Source organism: Procambarus clarkii, chromosome 24 (genome assembly GCF_040958095.1).
Source record: "Procambarus clarkii isolate CNS0578487 chromosome 24, FALCON_Pclarkii_2.0, whole genome shotgun sequence".
Taxonomy (NCBI): Eukaryota; Metazoa; Arthropoda; class Malacostraca; order Decapoda; family Cambaridae; genus Procambarus; species Procambarus clarkii.
This window is the reverse complement of record NC_091173.1, coordinates 6,015,259-6,040,570: the sequence shown is the minus strand read 5'-3', so window position 1 is coordinate 6,040,570 and position 25,312 is coordinate 6,015,259. Positions and strand designations below refer to the sequence as shown.

General features: G+C 40.6%; 2 protein-coding genes across 9 annotated transcripts in view; one reads left to right on the top strand and one right to left on the bottom strand.

Moving 5' to 3' along the window:
• The first annotated feature begins 8,405 nt into the window (after positions 1–8,405).
• Positions 8,406–23,121, top strand: LOC123761779 (calmodulin-like protein 4). The gene is made up of 5 exons (XM_045747980.2): positions 8,406–8,521; positions 8,615–8,645; positions 11,145–11,276; positions 17,284–17,466; positions 22,131–23,121. Exons 1-5 carry the CDS (start codon positions 8,519–8,521, stop codon positions 22,229–22,231), a joined length of 450 nt encoding a protein of 149 aa, XP_045603936.1. The 5' UTR covers positions 8,406–8,518; the 3' UTR covers positions 22,232–23,121.
• The window catches only part of LOC123761780 (fructose-2,6-bisphosphatase TIGAR), a 74,699-nt gene continuing 72,503 nt past the window's right edge, over positions 23,117–25,312 (bottom strand). For all 8 annotated transcript variants that reach the window (XM_045747984.2, XM_069330522.1, XM_069330525.1 and 5 more), the window contains one exon: positions 23,117–24,556. In XM_045747984.2, coding sequence (XP_045603940.1) covers positions 24,487–24,556 — 70 coding nt within the window. In that variant the 3' untranslated portion in view covers positions 23,117–24,486. The remainder of the gene's footprint in view (positions 24,557–25,312) is intronic.

Below are 25,312 nucleotides of genomic sequence, written 5' to 3'. Positions count from 1 at the left end.
GCAACGCATCAACTGTCTGAGTAAATTAAGGAGGCTGTTTGGGAAAGAGAGTCCGAGGTAACCTGAAACAGGAGGCATGTTAGCGCTGAGATGTAGAACATAATTATGAATAGGGCAAGGCATGGCACGTGGTATCTGCAAGTACAAAATAAGGGTATACAATCGGCGTGGATATATAGCCATTTTACATTAAGAGAACGGAGGAGATGCATAACATAAATATAACCAAATAAGCGACGTGAATAAACTGCAAGAGCCAAGCGAAAGTACTGTAACTACTGAGGAAACTAGGCAAAATGCAGGGCCAGGGAACGTAAAGCAAATTAAGGGCCCGCAAATACTGCAAATAGCACCTCCTGGCTGACTTTACTTAATAAATTACTTATAACTCTGCAAATAGGACATCCTGGCTGACTTTACTTAATGACGTAAGACAAGGAAAAGTGAACAAGCATACTGTAACACAGCGAACGCGAAGATTTGAACGTGCGACATGCACAAGGCTACGAATGCCTGAGTAAAAAGTTAGGCTGGTGGCAAAGTGAATCCGAGGTGATCTGGAAGCAGAGGCATGTCAGTGCTGAAATGTAGAACATAAATATGAATAAGGGCAAGGCATGTCGCGAGATGTCTGCTAGTACAAAATAAGAAACCTTCCATATTTTCTCACACCAAGTGTGAGAAAGTCTTAATTTACAGTGTCTTTGGAAGGCAACGAATGAGAATCATTAAATATACGACTTTCCCGACGACGCTTCGACGCCGCCATCTGCTGGAGGATACCGTGCCCCAGGCAACATGGGGGCCACCCCCCTGTCCAGGGCACGGCCCCTGGAACTGGACGCCGAGGACTTAACGGACATAACGAAGTCATCCTGGATTGCCGGCGGCAACGCCGAACCCAGGGCCTGAGGTGCGTACCGTTAGACGTAAACCTGCCGTCGTCGTCGAGCTGATCTCGGGTCCTTGCTCCAACGCCGGCGTCTCCCTCCGACGAAGAAGAACAACAGACGACACAGGCGGACGAACGTTGAACTTACGACGTAGGAGGAATCCCTGCTACAACGGACGTGCAGGGCGCTTAAGACAAACACACCAGGCTACACTGGCCAGGCGGGAGCGCCTGGGAACCAACCTGCCGGCAACACCGGCCAGACGGAGGACATGGAGTAACGGTCCTGGCTACCCCCCAGGCAAGCAGGGCACGTGCCTGAGGGCCTGGACGGCGGAAAGCTTGAAATAACACCGGGCAACACCGGCCAGACGTACGTCTGGGGACTACATGCCGGACTTACACCGGCCGACGGACGTCTGGGGACATCTTGATCGGCGCCACTCTGGGGAAGACGTACCTGGGGACTCCGGGACACCGAAGGGCCTGGGGCTAACACCCCGGGCAACACGGCCGGGCGAGACGTCCGAGGGCGACGTGCCTAGCAGAGAACACACCACACACGGCAAGGACCCCGTGGCCTACCAACCACGCGCTGCCACACGGCATGCTCAGGGCCTAGACGAAAAGGGGAGGGGGGGGTGCCGCACACAGGCGCGGCCGTACGGGCGCAAGGCAGCCCGAGCCCCGACGTGGGAAGCTGTGGCGCAAAGCCACGTGGATTAGCACCCAAAAGGGAACAGGAAGGGCGGGACACAGCCCAACCGTGCGCGCCACGGAACGCTGTGCCACGTGGCAGCATGACCAGGCGCGTGCCCCGTAGCAGGCCCGGGCGGAGGGCTGGACCTGGCCACGAGTCGTCGCCAGGGGCGACGCTTGTCCGCTCAGGGAGACCCGACCCCTGGGGACATCCCAGGGAAGCCGGCAGACCGGCAACAGGGAACACCCGAGGGAAAAACAGGAAAGACGCAGAAACACGCCCTGCCGGCCAGGCACGTGACGACCCGGCAAGGCATGCATGGGCCCCAAGGCGGGGCCCGCCATAGGGCCGCCCACGCCTGGCCACGTGTCGCCGCCGCCGAGAACATGCGCCCCGGGCGTAGGACCGAACCTGGCTACAATCCGTCGCCGACGGCGACACATGTCCTCGGACAAGGCGAAGCCTGGCCCCCTGAGACACCCAGGGAAACCCGGCGGGCCGGCGACAGGGAGCCCCGAAGGAAAGGCGGGAAGGACGCCGAAGCACGCCCAGACGACCAGACACGTGGTCGATGGCGGCGAGGGAAGGGCCCCAAGGCAGAGCACAAAGTGCGTAGGGCCCACCACGCCTGGCCACATGGCGACGCCGGCAAGGGCACGCCTGGCCGCCGACGGGGCCCCGGGCAGGGCGCGCGCCTGGGCACGCCGCGCTGCGGGGCCCCTTGGACACGGACGGGCACGGCTGGACGGGGCCCCAGAAGAGAGGAGACCGAACGCAGGCCACTAGGGACGCGGCCCGAGGCACGCCGACCCTAAGCCAGCCACGCGACCAGCACAGCACGGGGGCGCCCGGCACAGGCCCAAGGAGGGCGCCCCAGCTCTCCGGGAACAACAGCAGAGAGCCCAAAGGACTAACTAAGGCGGCACACACGTACCGCGAGGGGATGGTGCATGGCACACGCCGCACTGGGGAAGACCTGACTAGAATTGAACAGAAAACCTCACCTTGGGTTTAAAAGTGTAGGGCAGGAGGGCCCTGCCGGAACAGTCTGGGGTGTCGAGGGCCCCAGGATGTCCGTGAGAGAGAGGTCAGGTACCGAGGCGGCTGGCGTGTTGTCCATCTCGTGCGAAGTCGGGCAGCCGGGGAGTGGTTGCGAGGGCAGCGGCGAGGGCAGGCGGAGTGAGGCAGAGCCCCATTGTGCGCCCGTATTTATACGGCCCCAAACTGCCCGCGCAACGCCGCGGGACGCGCTGCGCAATTGTTTCTTTCTCCCCCGCCAGAAAAATCCCCGCTTGCGATCAAGCAGTGACCATTTGCGGGCATATGAAATTACGCCTGAAACTCACCGCCAAGCTTATCGCAACCTTAGGCCTACTCACAACCAACCGCTCACTGAATTTGTTAAAGATCAAATTAGATTGTTTGATAAATGGATTCGCTCGGTGAAAGCCGAAACATACGAGGCTCTCAGGAACTTAGTTTTAATGGAGCATTTTATAGATATTATGCCAGAGAATGTTTCACATTACATTAGAAGTAGGATAGAGGTAAATTCTAAGATAGGGGATTTGGCCAAGATGGCAGAAAACTACCAATTGGCTGGCAAAAGGCCCAATAAAAATAATTATACCCCACAGAGTAGCAAAACTTATACCCACAGCCAGTCCAGACCAGCTCATTCTAACCCTTTACCTTATACTGCACCTTCTGTTTCAGACATAACTAACCCTGTTAAAGTGTCTAGCCCCATGGCACCTAAGGGTGAACCGAAGGGTAATTCTGTTAGTAATGTCTCTTCTCCCCGACGTTTCTGTGGTCACTGTAAACGTCCAAACCACACTATTAGCCGTTGTCGGCAACTGTACCCGGAAAAAAGACCCAATGCTCTAGTTGTGACACAGGGCTTGAGGCCTTCGGAAGGGTTAGGGAGTAAGACCTCCAACCCACAGTGGTTGGACTTGCTTACCCCATTCTTATCGAAAGGGAGACTACTTTTGTCTGAGGGTTCTTCCTGGAAGGACGTGGTGATCTTCCGAGACACCGGTGCCATCCAGACTTTAATTTTAGAGAGTGCGTTGCAAGGTGCCAACACTCTCGACACTAGAGAGGTGGTACTGGTCGAGGGAGTCACTAGTGATACTCGAGCAGTACCCCTCCATAAGGTTACCCTGGAATCTGATTTCCACAAGGGTGTTTGTACAGTTGGAGTCACTTCATACCTACCTTTCCCTAATGTTGATGTAATAGTTGGTAATGATTTAGCAGGGGATAAGGTAGGGGACTCCAGACTGCCTATTATGTTGCCTACCCCTAAGGTTTGCCTGGATCCACCCACCGCAGAGGATAATGTTGTGTACCCTGGGTGTGCAGTGACCAGGTCTATGGGACTTAAATGTAAGGGCAGCCCTGTGCTTGCCAAGGTGGTAAATCCCGAGGACACGAGGAACTTTCCGAGTGGTGAAAACCAAGTGGACCTCGCGGACACATTCATGGCCCGACTCGATGACGTGGCCGAGGGCATATTGTGGAGAGCCTGCCACCGCCATCTACCGAGAGTAGTGGGGAGGTGGAGGAGAACACTGTTGAGCCTCGGCCAATGGCATCTGACCAAGGCCTAGATGCCTCCTTGAGTGAGTTACAGAAAGCTGACCCCACTCTTGCAGATTGTCATGAGACAGCCGTCTCTATGGAGGAAATTGTAGACGCAGCAACTGGGTACTACTACAATGATCGGATTTTGATGAGAAAATGGAGACCACAGAGTGCTCCCTTGTCAAATGAGTGGGAGGTAGTCCACCAGGTTATGTTGCCGACCTGCTATAAAGAAAGAATTTTGGCAGCTGCTCATGATGATCCTATGGGGGGACATCAAGGTATTAATATTACGTATCACAAAATTTTAAAGTATTTTTTCTGGCCCAAGCTGAAAAGCGATGTGGCAAAATTTTGTAATGCGTGTATTGTTTGTCAACTGGTTGGGAAACCAAACCAGACTCCACCTAAAGCTCCTCTAAGGCCTATTGTCGTGCCAAAGCAACCATTTTCTCATGTGGTAATGGACTGTGTTGGACCATTACCTAGAACTAAGTCTGGTAATATTTACCTAATCACGATGATGTGTATCACTACTTGTTACCCAGAGGCTTTTGCTGTAAGGAACATCCGAGCAAAAACTGTTGTTGCTCATATGTTGCAATTTTTTTCCACTTTTGGACTGCCTCGGGTCATGCAAACTGACAATGGTACTAACTTTAAGTTTGATATTTTTGAGCAATTTTGTAAGGACCATGGAATAACTCATAAGGTTTCGAGCCCATACCATCCACAGAGTCAGGGGTTAATTGAACGTTTCCATCTAACTCTGAAGCAGATGTTGAAGACATCGTGCGAGAGTTCCCTCACCTTCTGGGATGAGAATTTACCGTATGTTTTGTTTGCGGCTAGAGAGGGATTACAAAGTCCACTGGGTTGTTCTCCTTTTGAGCTAGTCTTTGGCCATAAAGTTCGTGGACCCTTGCAAATGTTACAGGAGAATCTGTTAGGGAACGTAACGTTAACCGAAGGTTCGGCTTTCTTTGCGCAACACCACCAGAGACTCAAGGACTCAAGGCGGCGGCACTAAAGTATCTTGGGAAGGCCCAAGAAAAGATGAAAGAACGTAATGATGCTAAATCTAAGTTGCGGGTATTTCAGCCTGGCGACCCTGTCCTGGTATTAAAGCCTCGACTAGGGAACACTATATGTCCCACAAGTACGAAGGCCCCTACATTGTGACAGAAAAAACTGGGGACCTCACGTACAAAGTGAGGCACTCTGACAAGCGTAACCAGGTAATGCTCGTACATGTAAATCGGCTGAAGAAGTTCCAGGGCCCCAGGCCCATTGCACTATCCAATGTTTCCATTTCCAGTGAGGGAGGGGATGATTGTTCTGGTGACCCAACTAATCTCATTCTCAATAATTCTAGTTCTGTGAATGCTGTGGAGGAGGGACTGTCCCATTTGCAGATGGCCCAACGTGAAGAGGTGCAGTCGTTGGTCGATGAATTCTCCAGTCTGTTCGGGGAGGTCCCGACCTAGACTGATGCCATTTGCCATGATGTCAAATTGACGGACTACACCCCCATTCGGCTTCAACCCTATCGGATGAGTCCAGAAAAGAAGGCCATCGTACGGAAGGAGGTCGACTTCTTGCTCCAGCACGGCCGAGCCAGGGCTCTTGGTGCTCGCCCTGCCTTTTGGTCCCCAAACCAGACAGCTCCTGGCGATTATGCACCGACTATCGGTAGCTCAACAAGGTGACCATTGTGGATGCCTATCCGCTGCCCCTCCTCGAGGACTGCATCGACGAGCTGGGAAACGCCAAGTACGTCTCGAAATTCGACCTCTCGAGGGGGTATTATCAAATCCCACTCACTGAACGTGTTAAACAACTAAATGCGTTCATGACACCCGAGGGGGTTTTTGAGTATCAAGTGTTAACGTTCGGCTTGCGTAATGCCCCTGACACGTTCCAGAGACTCATGAACTCTTTGCTCGCTAATGTGCCAAATTGTCGGGCATATTTAGATGATATCGTGCTCTTTGACAGTAATTGGGCTGACCACATAGCTACGTTACGCCAGTTGTTCGCAATCTTGAAAAAGGCAAATCTTACCTTAAATGCAAAAAAGTGTCATTTTGGCCCAGGGACAGTGACATACCTCAGTTATGAAGTGGGCCAAGGAAAAGTGTTACCTTGGCAAGATAAAATCAGTGCCATTCTGGAGTATCCGGTGCTAAAGTCTAAAAAGGACGACGTTCAAAGATTTATCAGTATGTGTGCGTACTATCGACGCTTTTGTCAGAACTTTTCCAGTGTTGCCACTCCTCTCACAGACTTGTTGCGGAAGGCCGTCAAATTTAAGTGGTCATCAGACTGTGCAGAGGCATTTAAAAATTTGAAATTGATCTTAGCTTCTGCCCCAGTGCTTGCTAGTCCAAGGTACGACCGACCGTTTAAAATTCATGTTGACGCGTCTGACTCGGGTGCTGGTGCAGTGTTGTTGCAAACTGGGGATGATCAGGTGGAATACCCAGTATATTATTACTCTGTGAAATTTGACAAGGCACAACGCAATTATTCAGTGGTAGAAAAAGAGGCGTTGGCGCTAGTGTTAACATGTAAAAAGTTCAAAGTTTACCACACAGGTAATATAGTGGAAGTGTACACGGACCATAACCCACTGGTCTTCCTCACTCAGATGAAGGGGAAGAATAAACGCATCCTCAGGTGGGCGTTGTACCTACAGGACTTCAATCTTTCCATTACCCACCTACCGGGCAGGCTCAACGTAATAGCCGACGCTCTGTCCCGGTTGCCTGAATAACAGTCATCTGAGCCACAGGAAGCCATTTACCAACTGTCATGCTTTAGTTATTTTTTTTTAGGTTCTCCTGTGACATTAAATATTCCGTGTCCAAATTATTTACTTCCCTGTTTTTTTTTTGTGTATGTGTTTTTGTTGTTTTTTTCAGAGAATTCCTTTGTACTTTTCTTGCAGAGAAATTGTTGGTTTTGATTTTTTTTGTCCTAGATTTTCCTTTTTATTCTCTGTATACTCTTACAAAAAAAATATGACTACTATTCTAGTAGTCACATTTTTGTTTCTCTGAAAGGGGGGAGGAGTGTTACGACCCTGGGTTCTTCAGTGGAAACCAGAGGTCAAAATTGAGTTATTAAACTTTCCTATAGTATAGTTGAACGCATCACGAGCTGAAATTATTTGTATCTTCCCTGCCAGACGTAAGACTATTCCTGTTTCTCAAAGAGCATTTAAAAACTGAGCTGGGGGTTGATTATTAAATAATAACATAGGCACCAACTATGTTTACTAAAACTTTCTAATCACTTGTAAAGTAAACCTGAGTAAACTTGGTATAGGGCCGCGGTACGATTAGCTGAGCAGTCTGCCGGCAGCGAGCCAGCTGGGCGGGAAGGAGACTGAGACTCGATCTTCTTCTGGCTGGCATTCGTGGGGACTAGACCTACTCTGTGGCTGCACCCCTACTCTCCTCCCTTCTCCTCTTACTTATTTCCCTTACCTCAAGTTCCTGTACCATTAAGTTAAGGACGGTGTTTTAAGTGTGCCTACTCTGGTAGTAACGATTGGTGAGACCTGGGGGTAGTATTTGCCAGTGTTTTGGGTACCCCTAAGTGTTGTGTTTTGTATTAGGGTACCACGTGGTCTCACTACCCTAAGCTGCATCCAGCTTCAGTGCTTATCCAGTAGTACTTTACCCTAGCTTGTTCTTAGTGTAAACCTTGTATCCTGCCTATGTGGACCAAGGCTTTTAACGTAAGATAGTGTGGTAAAGTAATTATTATTATTGTTATTATTGGTGTGAGTGTATATGGGGGTTGTTAAGGGGGTTAATAAATAAGTAAATTAGAACAGAGTATCCGTTCTTCCTGTGTGGGAGTGCATTGATCAACCCTTAGACTGACTTAGTCTAGTAGCAAGTTATTATTACTGTGGATAGTTCATTTTGGGGGCCGGGCCTTTTACCTCTCCCATATTTGATAACTGTTTTCTAGCTACCCTTACCCCTTAATAGTACCAGTTCCCCCATAGCAAGCCCACCATTTTTCATAACACACATCTTGTCTGAGACGCTGTGCGTATTAGTGGCTTAGGTATTGTATGTACTAGCTCTATCTATAAATCAAACATTTTGTTTATAACTCATCTTCTATGTATTTACTTTTACCGGAAGAAAAATTTGAATTTGAAACTCTTTGCCTATGAATTCTGAACTAATTTTCAAAACAAGCGCCATGCTTCACGCTTTCAGCCAATCACAAGGTGAGCAGCAGGTGCGCTCGCTCTGATTGGCTGACACGTACACCTACCTGGTGACGTCACGTGTTGTTATCTACCTGTGAGGATGGTAGGTCACAGCTGAGCTTTGATAATTTACTGTTATGTTGCTCTATATAAACACTTTAAGGCCATTTATTAACGGTATTTATGTTGTTTACAGGCCCGACACTTCAAGGAGCAAGATATTGACGGTAAGTGTTGTTACAGTTCAACAGGAGGAGGAGTTGTGACGTAGAGGAAGTGTTGTTCTCATGGGTGGCACCAGTGGGGCCCTACACTAGTGGGCCCTACACCAGTTATTGTCATATAATATTTAAGTAAACTCTGCCATATCTCGATATTTGTATATACAAATTCATTTTTGTTTCAATTTGGTGAGCTTTATTACTTTATTATGGCCCCAAACATATGGGCGAGGGTGAAAAGTTAGAGTAGAGAAAGGCCAGTTATGCTGTAAACTATAGCTACCGCCTACGTAAACTTTATCAGAGTCAGAGACCTTGCTCTGAACTATATTCCATCATATCTATATTACAGACACCAGTATATAACCTTCAATGACATAATCTCCCCCACTCTTGGTATTAACGGTGGGAGTGCCACAGGGCAGCATCTTAGGACCTCTCCTACTTCTTATATGCATCAATGACTACAAATGTCTCAAACCTTCTTAAATTTGTATTATTTGCTGATGATACTACCTTCATCCATTCAGACCCAAACACACTAAATAATATTGTAAATAATGAATTAAAAAAGTCCACTCATGGATGTCAACCAACAAATTCGCACTAAACATAGAAAATACCTTCTGCATTTTATTTGGAAGCAAATCACCAAACCAGATTCATGTTCAGATAGACAATGTCAACAGTATCATTAAAAATGAGGGAAAGTTCCTTGGCTGATACATAGACAAGAGACTAACCTTCACCACCCACATACAACACAACCAAAAAGTCTCAAAAACTGTCGGTATACTCCCAAAAATCAGTTATGTTCCCCACAGTGCTCTTCTTACACTATACTACTTGCTACTCTATCTCAATCTGTGGTATGGTATCTGTGGATGGGGTTCAACCACTGCAAATTACCTCAAGCCTATCATCACCCAGCAAAAATCTGGTATCAGAACTATAACAAACTCTGTCTTCAGACAACACGCAGCCCCTATGTTTTAATCCCTAAACATGCTAAACATAAACTCACTCCACACATTCTCTTGTGCTATCTACACATACAAAACCTTATTTCTAAATGCTAATCCTGATCTGAAACTCTTTACTTGATAGATGTAATAGAACCCATGAACACCACACCAGAAATAAATACAGTAGTCAGAATATTCCATAATATAAAATATTAAAATATTCCTAGAGTCAGACAATTTATTCAAACACTTCATGCAAATAAAAGGACCCAGTGGATGGACCTTTCTCCTTAATTAAAAAAAATCCATCTTATACTTTAAGATGGATTTTTCTTTAAGATTTATTCAAAAGTAAAATAAACAAGTACTGAATTTCCTCCTCATAGTTTCCTACCTTGTGCTCCAAACTCTCACTGTATCTTGTGTTGCCCACTCCCCTCACTTTTAGTACTTAAGACATGCAACTTCACCAGTATAATCTACTATATTGTCAGCTTGTAATGTATGTATATTAACAGTGTATCTATGCAGTATTACATTTTTCAGTTACCTTAAGGACCTGCCCAAAATACTATAGGTGTTAGTGGCTTTGCAAGAATGTAATGCTCAAACACCAATGTTATGTACTCTCACAACTAGATGTACTGTACATTCTTTTATATATACAATATAAATAAATAAATACAGTAATAAAATGAAGACACGGCATGAAATAAAGATGTTGAATTTATTCTTTAGTCATTATTTAGTTCTTATGACAAAAAATTAAGTAGGCTGCTGTATTTCCTCATCAAGGCCACAAGTGTGTTAGTGGCCTTCGTGTAAATTTAAGTAATTTAGGTAACAAGTAATTTTTGTATCACATATAATAATGGGAATAATAATGTTAAAACTGTCATATCTTCCATAAAGTGAATTAGTATCAGAAACTCCCTTTGTTAAATGCCTTTTATTTAAAACAATTTTTCTTGTCATATTTGTTGACATGGAATATACCATATATTAAAGAGATATTTTAAATGAATTAAAAAGCCGTAAGCTTACGGACATAAGATAGTGTTAGGTTAGGCCTTCTAAAATCATTATTATTTTTTATATAATGTTTTGTGAAGTCTTAATTGAACAGTAGAGATATCACTAGTCAACCATTGGCATACTTCAGGAGCAGGTGTGTTTCTTATATTTTAATTTGTTAGTCAACATACAGTATTTGCAATTATTAAATAACGGTTCATTTTTATTAAGGTTACCACTAATTACTTTATTTCATATTTAAAAATGTAAGCCTACCCCAAAGTAGAAGTTATGAGTAAATGAGTGAGCACAAAAATGGTTATTTACCTATGGTAAATAATGTCCAGTATTCACATACAGTACAGTGAAGGTTTTGAAAAGCTTTCACATGTAAATAAAAAACAACTTGATATGATCTATTCCAGTAATAATGTTTACAAAATTCCCAATAATAATAAACACAAAGATTCATTGCTCCTTGCACCAATGTAATACTTGAGCATATGATTGATATCTTTGCTTGCAGAATTCAGGGAGTGTTTCTCCTTGTATGCTCGCAATGGACAGATTCGCACCCTGGATCAGCTAACTGTAATCATGCGTTCCCTGGGCATGAGTCCAACCATTTCTGAGCTTAAAAAGTATTTCAAGGACAAAGGTAAGATTGACTTCCTCTATCATGAATTTCATTTTACAAGTGATACATCACTTTCTCTTTATTTTCTATATTTCTTTTTCTCTATAATGTAATTTTGTTCTAACCATTTTCTAAGTTTTCATTGCTAAGAACACTCTTAGTAAAATCTTTCTTTTGTTTACTTGCTCCACATTCAGGACCGTAAACTGTAATGCTGACCCAGAACCAAGACTTTCTGGGAAGTTTTAACATAACCCGTGGGAACTGCACACAAAATAAGTATTTCTTTGATGGTCGTGTACAGCTCAATCTGTGTAAAAACTTATTTTTATTAACAAACTTAAGTATACATAGCAATGTGCTTCTACCCTATTTTCTATGAAGAATATAGAATAGTTTCTTACCTAAGTGTAGGTGAGAAACTAGCTATAAGCTCATTTAATATCCCCCATCTCACAGGATGGTTAGTCATACACAGAATAAGGAGAGAATATGAAATGCGAGCCACTTCATATTCTATTTTGCTATTTGCCTGCACTAGCAAAATCTGGATTGAGCACAAAAATATTCTCCAATATTTGTGAGTGTAGGAAGCAGCTAGAGTTCAAAGTATCTCAATGTAAATAAAAGGGCCCAAAATATGGAACCGTCTGCCAAATGAAAGCAAACTTTGGCTTGATTTTGCATTGTTGGGAACAAGATGCCTGTTATGCCTATTGAGGCCTCCTCCCCCCCCCCCCCCCCATAGGCCAACAACTGACCTTTCTCGCAAGACAATCCACAACCGTTGCCTAATTATCAGAGTACTGTACTTTTTATCCTGCTATGTGAACAAAGATATCAGGATGTAAAGAAACATGTCTAAGTATCTCATCCTGCCCAAGAATCAAACCCAGGCAGGCATTATATATACCATGACACACACTCACTCATAATAGGAAGGATAAGAAACTTAGATGACTGTAATGCCCTTCAAGAAGACCTGGACAAAATAGGTATATGGAGCACAACTTGGCAAATGGAATTTAATGTGCATAAATGCCATGTTATGGAATGTGGAATAGAACACAGACCCCACACAACCTATAAATTATGTGGAAAATCTTTAAAGACTTCTGATAAAGAAAGAGATCTAGGGGGTGGTTCTAGATAGAAAAGCCTGAGAACCACATAAAGAACGTTGTGCGAGGAGCCTATGCTACGCTTTCTAACTTCAGAATTACTGAATTTAAATACATGGATGGCGAAATACTATAGAAATTGTTCACGACTTTTGTTAGGCCAAAACAAGAATATACAGCGGTTGTATGGTGCCCATATCTTAAGAAGCACATCAACAAACTGGAAAAGGTGCAAAGACATGCCACTAAGTGGCTCCCAGAACTGAAGAGCAAGAGCTATGAGGAGAGGTTAAGGCATTAAATATGCCAAAACTAGAAGAAAGAGGCGATATGATCACTACGTACAAGATAGTAACAGGAATCTATAAAAAGGATAGGGAAGACTTCCTGAGACCTGGAACTTTGAGAACAAGAGGTCATAGATTTAAACTAATTAAACAAAGCTGCTCAAGAAATATAAGAAAATTCACTTTTGTAAACAGAGTGGTAGACGGTTGGAACAAGTTAGGTGAGAAGGTGGTGGAGGCCAAAACAGTCAGTAATTTCAAAGCGTTATATGACAAAGAGTGCTGGGAAGACGGGACACCACGAGTGTAGCTCTCATACTGTAACTACACTCAGGTAATTACATGACATCAACTTGAAAGCAATAGCCTTGAAAGCCTACGAAGGAAGAACGGAAGACATTTGGACAGGCAAATTTGTAAGCTTCATTCTAGACACATTCATGTATCAGCACGTCAAGCAGACCACATGAATGAGGGTAGGGGATGTTCAGTCAATACTGGATCTAATATTCACCATAAAAGAAAAAGTGATCCAGTATTTGATATCCAGTACCTACCTCCCTTGGGAATGAGTGATCATGTCCTGTTGGAAATTAAGTATGCTTTGCGATATAATCTAGAAGAGAAAGGGGACATTGTAACAGTTGATAAACACGATTTCGAGAGAGGACACTATGGGGAACTTAGAAAATTCTTTAATGAGTTTAATTGGACAGACTTGTTGCTAAGGGAAAGGAAGTAAATGAGATGTATGCCAAATTTTGCAAAATATACTATGAAGGCACACAAACAATCACATCAAAACGGAGATGCAGGACCAGAAAACAGGATTTGTTCAACAGAAATTGTAAGAGAGCTAGAAAGAAAAGACAGGAAAATGGGTTCAATATAGAAAGAGGCCTAACCCACAAACATACCAGCACTACAAGCAAGAAAGAAACAATAACACAGCAGTGAGGAGAGAGGCAGAAAGGTACTTGGGAAAAGGTATAGCAGGCAAATGTAAAACAGATCCAGGCCTTTTCTATAAATGCATTAAAAACAAGCTGCATGTAAAGAATAAAACACAGAGATTGAGAATGGGGAACAAGATTACTGAAAATTAAAAAAATGTGTGAAACGCTAAATGAACAGTTCCAAAGTGTGTTTGTACAAAATAAGTGCACTCCCATCTGGCCTACTCCATTAAACATGAAGACCTCGCCTTCAGAAAGATAGCTATTTTGGAAAGGTTAAGTACAGAGCTATTAAGAAATCATCCTAGAGGTAGGTCAACTCGGAAAAGGTTGAGGGCCTCTGGATTAATAACATTAAAAGCTGGACACTTCAAGGCTGATCTCGACGAGACCCTCAAAATACTGAACAAATGAGAGGAAGTTAATCCAGTTCACTTCTTTTAAAAGATCCACTGTAACTCTGAGGCAACAATTTCACATTCAACAAGCCACATTGCAAGACAGGCTACAAGAGATGCTTTTAACTATAGGGTAATAGACTTGCCTACCAGCCGAAGTGGTAAATGACAAGCTGGTACTCGTGTTTAAAATACAACTAGAAAAAATACTAAGTAATAATGGAGGGACCTTTACCAAGCCACCAATTTCCTGTCCCTGTCGAGGCCATTAGATATGGTGACTCCTAGGTGATTTTTGGTGTACTGTATCAACAACTGTAAAAGTCAGATAGACTTGATGATTATTTCTTAAATGTCAAAATTTTTATATCACATTGTATATATATATATATCTTATACAGTATTTCTATGCAGTTCAAATTTCATTTATTTTTGTTAATTTCTATAATAATAAATTACTGTCCTCATTATATTAACTTTAGAAGTTACATACACCTGCATGTGTTAATACCATACAAATTACTCTCTTTTCAGTTTTTGTACAGTGAATCATTCATAATAATGCTTAATATTACATTCATGAGTTATAGATATACCCAAAAGGCTGATCATACTTGTCCACAATTAAAATACAATACAGTAATTCTATATTCAGAATCAAGCAGTTAAATAAACAACATACATACATATATATATATATATATATATATATATATATATATATATATATATATATATATATATATATATATATATATATATATATATATATATATATATGTATGTCGTACCTAATAGCCAGAACGCACTTCTCAGCCTACTATGCAAGGCCCGATTTGCCTAATAAGCCAAGTTTTCCTGAATTAATATATTTTCTCTAATTTTTTTCTTATGAAATGATAAAGCTACCCATTTCATTACGTATGAGGTTAATTTTTTTTTATTGGAGTTAAAAGTAACGTAGATATATGACCAAATTTAACCAACCCTACCTAACCTAACCTATCTTTATAGGTTAGGTTAGGTAGCCGAAAAAGTTAGGTTAGGTAGGTTAGGTAGTCGAAAAGCAATTAATTCATGAAAACTTTGATTATTAGGCAAATCGGGCCTTGCATAGTAGGCTGAGAAGTGAGTTCTGGCTACTAGGTACGACATATATATATACACATATATATATATACATATATACATATATATATACATATATATATACATATATATATACATATATATATACATATATATATATATATATGTCGTACCTAGTAGCCAGAACGCACTTCTCAGCCTACTATGCATGGCCCGATTTGCCTAATAAGCCAAGTTTTCTTGAAGTAATATATTTTCTCTAATTTTTTTCTTATGAAATGATAAAGCTACCCATTTCATTCTATATGAGGTCAATTTTTTTTTATTGGAGTTGAAATTAACGTAGATATATGACCGAACCTAACCAACCCTACCTAACCTAACCTAACCTATCTTTGTAGGTTATGTTAAGTTAGGTAGCCGAAAAAGTTAGGTTAGGTTAGGTAGGTTAGGTTGTCGAAAAACAATTAATTCATGACAACTTGGCTTATTAGGCAAATTGGGCCTTACATAGTAGGCTGAGAAGTGCGTTCTGGCTATTAGGTACGACATATATATATATATATATATATATATATATATATATATATATATATATATATATATATATATATATATATATATATATATATGTCGTACCTAGTAGCCAGAACTCACTTCTCAGCCTACTATTCAAGGCCCGATTTGCCTAATAAGCCAAGTTTTCCTGAATTAATATATTTACTATAATTTGTTTCTTATGAAATGATAAAGCTACCCTTTTCACTATGTATGAGGTCAATTTTTTTTTATTGGAGTTAAAATTAACGTAGATATATGACCGAACCTAACCAACCCTACCTAACCTAACCTAACCTATATATATAGGTAAGGTTAGGTTAGGTAGCCAAAAAAAGCTAGGTTAGGTTAGGTAGGTTAGGTAGACGAAAAAACATTAATTCATGAAAACTTGGCTTATTAGGCAAATCGGGCCTTGCATAGTAGGCTGAGAAGTGAGTTCTGGCTACTAGGTACGACATATATATATATATATATATATATATATATATATATATATATATATATATGTCGTACCTATTAGCCAGAACGCACTTCTCGGCCTACTATGCAAGGCCCGATTTGCCTAATAAGTCAAGTTTTCATGAAATAATGGTTTTTCGACTACCTAACCTACCTAACCTAACCTAACCTAACCTAACGTTTTCCGCTACCTAACCTAACCTAACCTATAAAGATAGATTAGGTTAGGTTAGGTAGGGTTGGTTAGGTTCGGTCATATATCTATGTTAATTTTAACTCCAATAAAAAAAAATTGACCTCATACATAATGAAATGGGTAGCTTTATCATTTCATAAGAAAAAAATTAGAGAAAATATATTAATTCAGGAAAACTTTGCTTATTTGGCAAATCGGGCCTTGCATAGTAGGCTGAAAAGTTCGTTCTGGCTACTAGGTACGACATATATATATATATATATATGTCGTACCTAGTAGCCAGAACGCACTTCTCAGCCTACTATGCAAGGCCCGATTTGCCTAATAAGCCAAGTTTTCATGAATTAATTGTTTTTCGACAACCTAACCTACCTAACCTAACCTAACCTAACCTAACTTTTTCGGCTACCTAACCTAACCTAACGTATAAAGATAGGTTAGGTTAGGTTAGGTAGGGTTGGATAGGTTCGGTCATATATCTAGGTTAATTTTAACTCCAATAAAAAAAAATTGACCTCATACATAATTAAATGGGTAGCTTTATCATTTCATAAGAAGAAAAATTGAGAAAATATAATAATTCAGGAAAACTTGGCTTATTAGGCAAATCGGGCCTTGCATAGTAGGCTGAGAAGTGCGTTCTGGCTACTAGGTACGACATATATATATATATATATATATATATATATATATATATATATATATATATATATATATATATATATATATATATATATATATTTATTTATTTTGCACATTAATATTGTTGTTAAATCTCAGTTTAACACTTAAGTTTTATCTTGTCCTTTCTATATAAAGAATTTCAAATTTCAGTGCTGTGTACTGCTACACATACTGCTTGAGTATACCATTCAGTCAATGTTGAGTATAGTATTAAGTCAGTAAACACCCATGTTGACAATACAGAAGCCTATAGTATGGTTAAATACTGCTGTTACAGGTGGGAAGATGAGTTTTCCCGACTTCCTCGATGTGATGCACAAACACAGCCAGGTAGAGAAGATACCTGAAGAAATCTTAGCCGCCTTTAGAGGTCACGACCCGAAGAAAACTGGAGCCATACCAGCACGAGATCTACGGCACATCCTACTACAGTGGGGTGAATGCCTCAGTCACAAAGAAGGCAAGATAACTGCATTGATATCATTTTTGGTTAATGAATATTACTTCTTTACTAACTGATGGGACAACACACGTGTTTAATAACTTTAAAATTAGTGTTTCCAACACTATCATATAGGATACTATTTTGCAGTTAAAGAGATCTAATCCTTATATCTTCATTTAGTTTCATTGTGTACAATGCAGGTGATTTGGTGGATCTGTCTACAATTTTTGCATGTTTGCCCTTAAGTTTCAGGTGGTGGTCTCTTATAGAATCTTTTCTATATACAGTACTTAAAATACATTAGACACTTGGCCATAATGTACAAAAAAAAAAACTAAGCATAAGGAAAACAAGGTACAATGGTATATTACTGTAATAGGATGGTAAGGCTGCTGTCGAATTTTAAATCTTGAGGTGCATGAATTGACAACATTATACAGGAATAGTATTTTACAACAAAATTGATTTCATCTTTACAGTTAATAATTGTCATCACTGTTAAAGTAAATATTTATTAAGAACTAACAAGAAATTCTATATAATAATTTAGAAAAAAAAATTGAAATCAATGGCAATTAAAAAAAAGCCATTATTTCAAACGAGGGCATGTGTAGTGAAGATCACATGTGATCATGCCTGGCACTCTTCACCCAGCAAAAACTGTATGATTAATGTTGCCTTCAATACACACACAAGCAATTGTATGGTGCCTATATCTCAAGAAGCACATCAATAAACTGGAAAAGGTGCGCAAAGGCATGCTACAAAACAGCTTCCGGAACTGAAAAACGAGAGTTATGAAGAGAGACTAGAGGTGTTAAATATGCCAAAGCTAGAAGAAAGAGGAGATATGATCACGTCACCACTTACAAAATAACAACAGGACTCAACCAAATTGCCAAAGAGGAATACTTGAAACCAGCAACTTCAAGAACAAGAGGTCACAGATTCAAACTAAGGAAACAATGCTGCCAAAAAAATATCAAAGTTTTCTTTTGCAAACAGAGTGGTAGATGGTTGAAACAATTTAAATGAGAAGGTGGTGGAGGCCAAAACCGACGGTAGTTTCAAAGCATTATGATTATGATTATATGACAGAGTACTTGGTAAGACGGGACACCACAAGCGTAGCTCTCATCTTGTAACTACACTTGTGTAATTACACACACACACACACACACAGATGCTGTGTTTCCAAAGGACTACTATATAGTAAGGAAAGAGAGGGAAGGGAGAGGAGGTGGAGGAGTGGCCCTGCTGATAAGGAAGGACTGGAGTTTTGATGATGGAAATTCCAGGCTGTGACGGGTTCAGAGATTACATAACAGGAACTTTAACAATGGGTGGACCTAAGATAATAGTGGCAGTCATTTACAACCCTCCCCTAAATGACAGAAGATCCAGACAGGAGTTTGATAGGAACAACGTGGCAACTAATAATATAATAGAGAGAGCAGCTTCAGTTACCTGCAGGAATGGATCAAGACTCTTAATCATGAGCAACTTCAACCATGGAAAGATAGACTGGGAGAATGGGGACCCACATGGTGGTGCAGACACATGGAGAGCTAAACTCTTGGAAGTGGCAACAAGGAACTTTCTGAGCCAGCATGTCAGGGAACCCACAAGAGTGAGAGGCAATGATGAACCAGCTAGACTCGACTTGATATTCTCCCTGAATGAGTCAGAAATTAGGGAAGTCAAAGTTGAAGCCCCCAAAGGAATGAGTGACCACAGTGTACTGACTTTTGAGTACTTAGTGGAGGTAGGGATAACCTATCCAAGAATGGGAACGGAGGGAAAAAGACTAAATTACCAAAGAGGAAAATATGATGAGATGAGGAACTTCCTAAAGGGAATACCTTGGGAAACAGAACTTAGAGACAAGAATGTGCAGGTCATGATGGATTTTGTCACCTAGAAGTGCCAGGAAGCTGCAGACAGGTTTATCCCGGTCCAAAAGGAGAAAAACGAAAAACAACAGAAAAACCCATGGTTCAACCAGGAATGCAAGGTAGCGAAGCAACTGAGTAAAAGAACATGGAGATACTACAGAAATAACAGAACACCGGAGAGCAGGGAGAGATACCAGAGGGCCAGAAATGAGTACCTCAGAGTGAGGAGGGAAGGAGAGACAGTATGAAAATGACATAGCGAGTAAAGCCAAGACCCAGCAAAGCGGCTCCAGAGCCACATCAGGAGGAAAACAGCAGTGAAGGAACAAGTGATGAAATTGAAAAAAGGGGAGAACAGATACAAGAGAATGACAAGGTGGTGTGTGAAGAACTCAATAAGAGATTCTAGGAGGTCTTCACAATAGAACAAGGAGAAGCCCAGGCACTAAATGAGGAGGAGGCAAACCAAGCAACCTTGGAGGAATTTGACCTCACCAGTGATGAGGTCAAAAGGTGTCTGCTGGAGCTGGATGTGACAAAGGCTGTTGGGCCTGACAGAATCTCACCATGGATACTAAAGGAAGGTGCAGAAGCACTAAGTGTGCCACTCTCTATGGTGTATAACAGATCACTGGAAACAGGAGACCTACCAGAAAGTTGGAAGACAGCTAACGTAGTCCCAATATACAAGACGAGTTACAGGCAAGAGGCACTGAACTACAGGCCAGTTTCCCTAACTTGAATACCATGCAAGGCGATGGAGAAGATCTTGAGGAAAAGGCTCGTAGAGCATCTGGAGTGAAATAACTTTGTAACGCACCACCAACATGGGTTTAGAGATGGTAAATCGTGCCTCAGGTTTAATAGAATTCTATGACCAGGCAACAAAAATTAGGCAGGAAAGAGAAGGGTGGGCCAACTGCATTTTCCTGGACTGCCAGAAAGCTTTTGACACAATACCCCATAAAAGGCTGTTTAAAAAGTTGGAGCAACAGGCAGGAGTAAAAGGGAATTGCTCCAGTGGATAAGGGAGTACTTAAGCAATAGGAAACAGCGAGTAATGGTGAGGGGGGGAGACATCAGAGTGGCAAGATGTCACCAGCGGAGTCCCACAGGGCTTTGACCATCCAGTTTCTAATATATGTAAACGATCTTCTGGAGGGTATAGACTCGTTCCTCTCAATGTTTGCTGATGGTGCAAAAATTATGAGAAGAATCAAGACGGATGAAGATAGACAGAGACTACAGGATGACCTGGACAAACTGGAGGAATGGTCTAGAAAATGGCTGCTAAAGTTCAACTCAGAAAAGTGTAAGGTAATGAAATTAGGTGAAGAGAGCAGGAGGCTAAACACAAGGTTCCATCTGGGAGGTGAAATCCTGCAAGAGTCAAATAGAGAGAAAGATCTGGGGGTTGATATCACACCGAACCTGTCCCCAGAGGCCCACATCAAAAGGATATCATCAGCGGCATATGCTAGACTGGCCAACATAAGAACTGCCTTTAGAAACTTGTGTAAGGAATCATTCAGGACCCTGTATACCACTTGTGTCAGACCAATCCTGGAATATGCAGCTCCGGCCTGGGGTTCATACCTAGTTAAACACAAGACAAAGATAGAGAAGATTCAGCGGTATGCCACCAGGCTCGTCCCGGAACTGAGAGGTATGAGCTACGAAGAAAGGCTAAAGGAGCTGAATCTCACGTCCCTGGAAAACAGAAGAGTAAGGGGAGACATGATAACCACCTACAAAATTCTCGGGAATTGACAGGGTGGACAAAGACAAACTTTTCAGCAAGGGTGGGACACGAACAAGGAGACACAGGTGGAAACTTAGTACCCAGATGAGCCACTGAGACTTTAGAAAGAATTTTTCAGTGTCAGTAGTTTTAAATGGAATGCACTAGGCAGTGATGTGGTGGAGGCTGACTCCACAGTTTCAAATGTAGATATGATAGAGCCCAGTAGGCTCAGGAATCTGTACACCAGTTGATTGACAGTTGAGAGGCGGGCCCAAAGAGACAAAGCTCAATCCCCGCAAGCACAATTAGGTGAGTACACACATTGGCATCTTCTGCCCTTCATCCATAAATACAGTATACTGTATACTACAGTACTGCATTAAGATTTATAAAGTAACTGACTTGCTTGGGGGTGCCCCATTTAGCTTTAGTTATCAATAAGAAAATTAGTCTGCTACATAAGAGGACCTATTCTAAGTCTTGGTACTTTACATTCCTGAAGCTTCATTCCTCTCGTGAATCTATTTTCTGTACCCCTTATACCATCATCAGATCTTTTTTTTTATAAGTAATCCTCCACTTACTCTTTCATAAGCAGGCATTACTTTAACCTGTTATACTCTCAGATATATTTAATAAGCTGTCCATCAATCATTTTCAACATATGCCTAAATCATAAGACAACAGTTAATTTAATTTTGCCCACTAAATGATACAAATTCATAATAATGTAAAAGAGCAAATATATTTTGAGGTACCTGGGTGTGGGACATCTTGGACCTTGGTACAAGTCCTGCATGCTTCTGTAAATGTTGGTTTACCCCCTCGGTATTCTTGTACCATGTATGGCTTGTTTGCCATACATCATGCTCCATACACATCTCTCTTACCTTTTCCTCTCCACCTGCACTTATTAGATCATTTTAACACCTGGAATTTTAGATTTGTGCCTTATCAAAGCTAGAAGTGTAAACATGTTAAGCCAGTAGGTATAGATAATATATGAATAATTAGATAAGTAGAGGTCTTTTTTTTTTCAGTGGAGCAGATCTTTCGTGAGGCCAACATATCTCCAAATGGTGTTGTTCGCTACCAAGATTTCTGTAGGATTGTGTGCGCTCCTGTGCCTGATTACTATTAACAAGAGTACAGGTTGAAATACAATATTGTATTAGCCTTTCAGGTATTGCAATATGGATCTGGACATGTGTGTGTGTGTGATATTTCAGTATGATCAGGTCATGGTGTAATTACCCAAATGATGTACTATGTAAGGTACAGTAATATTTGTAAGTTACATTATGCCAGAGGGTTATGATAAAACATTAATCGGTAACTTAAAATGATAACTATTTAAAGTTTCTTTCGATCTCTTATCATAAGAGCATTTGAATAATGTCTTTCAATTTTATATCTAAATAAATACCCATTATACTACATCATTAGCCATAGATTTAATCCCAAATAATTATTATGAGGCATTTTTTAGGATTACCCTAAAATATACTTTAAATATGATTAAATACAGTATGTCCTTACAATACTGTATTGGAAGGACGTATTGTATAGGCTTACTCAAATATATAAATTTTATATTTTGAAGGCCATAGTTTTTGGTGACATTTTAACTCTGGCACTGCTCAGTTGCTCATCACATTGTATCATATGATCTACATCATTAATTTTCAAATAATTACTTCCTCTGGTGTCCACAAGTAGTGATGTGAGCCGAGCCAATGGTACAGAGAGAGATGCCACAGGTTATTAATTCAGCTGCCTTGGTTACTTCCATGTTTAAAGTGATTGTTACAATGCCTCAGGTTCAGTGGTACATGTGCCACACTTCCCTACAACCTTTCTAATTGCTCCTTAACTAATGAGCTTGCCAAGCTCCACATGAATTTGTTTGTCATCTATCTTTCACTTTAAATATACAGTGATGAGTCAAATTTTAAGCTGTTCCTTGAAATGTGTAGAGATGATCCATACCAAAAATAAATAGGTCAAATAAGCATTAAACATTCCATATAGTACTGTCTTTTTATTCTGTAAGGTACAGAAAACAATCCAACCACCATTTTGTTGATGGGTAAAACTGCAATGAATGAGAACAGAATACACACAGAAGGGCTGCTAAGATTCAAAATATATGCTCAGTATCTATATTATTTTAATTCACTCATATATACTGTGGTAATAAGACTATTTATAAATAAGTCATACAATACTGTGACAGGGTTACAGTATAATAAATTAAATTGATAATAACACACACAATAACATATTCACCTTCATTGGTCAACAATCATTGTGGATACAGCAAAGATATTGTACCATATGGAAAAGATCAAGGCAAATGGGGGAGGGGGACCTCCGACAAGTTGCCAGCTTCCTGTCCTCATCGAGGCTACTACTGTTAGTGGCCCTAAGGTAAATATATCACTGGCCAGTGCAGTTGGCTCAAAGTCAAATGGTTCTGTATTTTATTCTTACACAGGGCGAGATATTAGGGCAGGTTTTCTTACACCTGATGTGTGTGTTTACCCTGCAATAATAAGGTATCCAGGAGTTGTGCATCTTATGTGGGTTGCACCCTGGGGAAGGTGTCGTCACCCTAACAGGCTTCCCCTACCTTGACAGTGTTACATTAAGCTGGTCAATATGAAGCAGTACTGTACTAAGACAAAAGTCATTTATTCTTTCTAGTCACTTTAGTTAAATATTATTTGTTTTGTATTGATTAAGAACCTGATAATTCTTTTATAATTTGATTCCTGTCTCTATGAAAACTTGCTTGCATCTATCTGTATGCAACTAAAACTTTGTTAACGGTTAAAACCTAGTAAACCAATTTAGGGATGTCTCAAGTTTAGATATCGAGACAGCTGTTTTGACAACCTCTTAGTAAGTTTTATAATACATTATGTACAGTCACTTTCAACACATTATCATAGTTATGTTGTTTAAAACCAACAATATGTAGCAAACTGTAATTGAATAAATTAAAAGGAAAATAATCAAGCATGTGATAAAATCTCACTAAAAATAGACATAAACCTTAATTATTCAGTACATAAAATTACAGCATTGAGTATTATTTATATATATATATATATATATTTATATATTATTATTATATATATATATATATATATATATATATATATATATATATATTAATAATAATATATATATAAAAACTATACCAATCCAGTATTCATATACTGTCCATAATTCCCTGTTATTTATTTTAAATATAATATACTGTATAATAGTCTTAAGAGAAACTCTTTACCAAATTGATGTGCCAAGTAAAATCTAAATTATTTAATACTGTTAAAAGACGAAACTTAAAATTAAACCTGTGGTCTCTCGAATAACTATACAGTACTTCTATTAAGGATCCTGCAGATGGCCTCCATCATGGAGTCGTACACACTGTAGATTATATTTCTTTGGACTAAATCTGCAAAAGATAATTTCAAAGTTTTTTACATCATAATTTACATATAATTATATTACTGTATTATAATGGTCAGCTATAATTTTTGTTAGTTTTCTAGTAACAAACAATAGATAAATCTGCACCAAAACAACATCAATGGCAAAACATTCTTCATATTGTATATAATATGGAGATATTGTATGAAAAATGAAAAGAAAAATTAATTATAAACGAATTGTTAATTCGAAAAATTTGTGCCGTATTGCATTGTTTGGCTGAAAGAAAAATATCTAACAATTAACCCAAAAATTATATTAAGAAACATTGGTATTTTAAATTAAGCTCCCTTGCTAATATTTTATATAGTCATGATGTAAGAAAACATAACATTTATGTGAGGTCTAACGTTAGCGTGATCAGTTCCAATTTGTGAAGGTGAATAAAAATGGTACAAGCTGCTGCAATTTGTATGGTACAGTATTTGATTATTGTACATGAATTCAGAGTTATACATGTAAGGATTTTTACAGCAAGTTTCAAAGTGCATTAAGTGAGTTTCAAAGTTATGCAGTTTGGTAATGAATTAGTATGGATAATCTGAGCTAATCCTTGGGCCTCCCTTGTTCTTGGCAGTGGGTCGGGCTAACTCTCATCCTACATTTTTCTTTTATACTAAATATTTGTGGGTTATGTTTATTCATTATTATATATCCTAAGCTTTAGACTTCATTATGAGCCGACTCTGTGACAGGAAAGTGGGAGCAGCATTCAGTACTG

Coding starts and splice junctions, on each gene's coding strand:
- LOC123761779 (XM_045747980.2), top strand. Junction 8,646..11,144: donor CAAGGAGCAAGATATTGACG/GTAAGTGTTGTT, acceptor CTTTGCTTGCAG/AATTCAGGGAGTGTTTCTCC. Junction 17,467..22,130: donor ATGCCTCAGTCACAAAGAAG/GCAAGATAACTG, acceptor TTTTTTTTTCAG/TGGAGCAGATCTTTCGTGAG.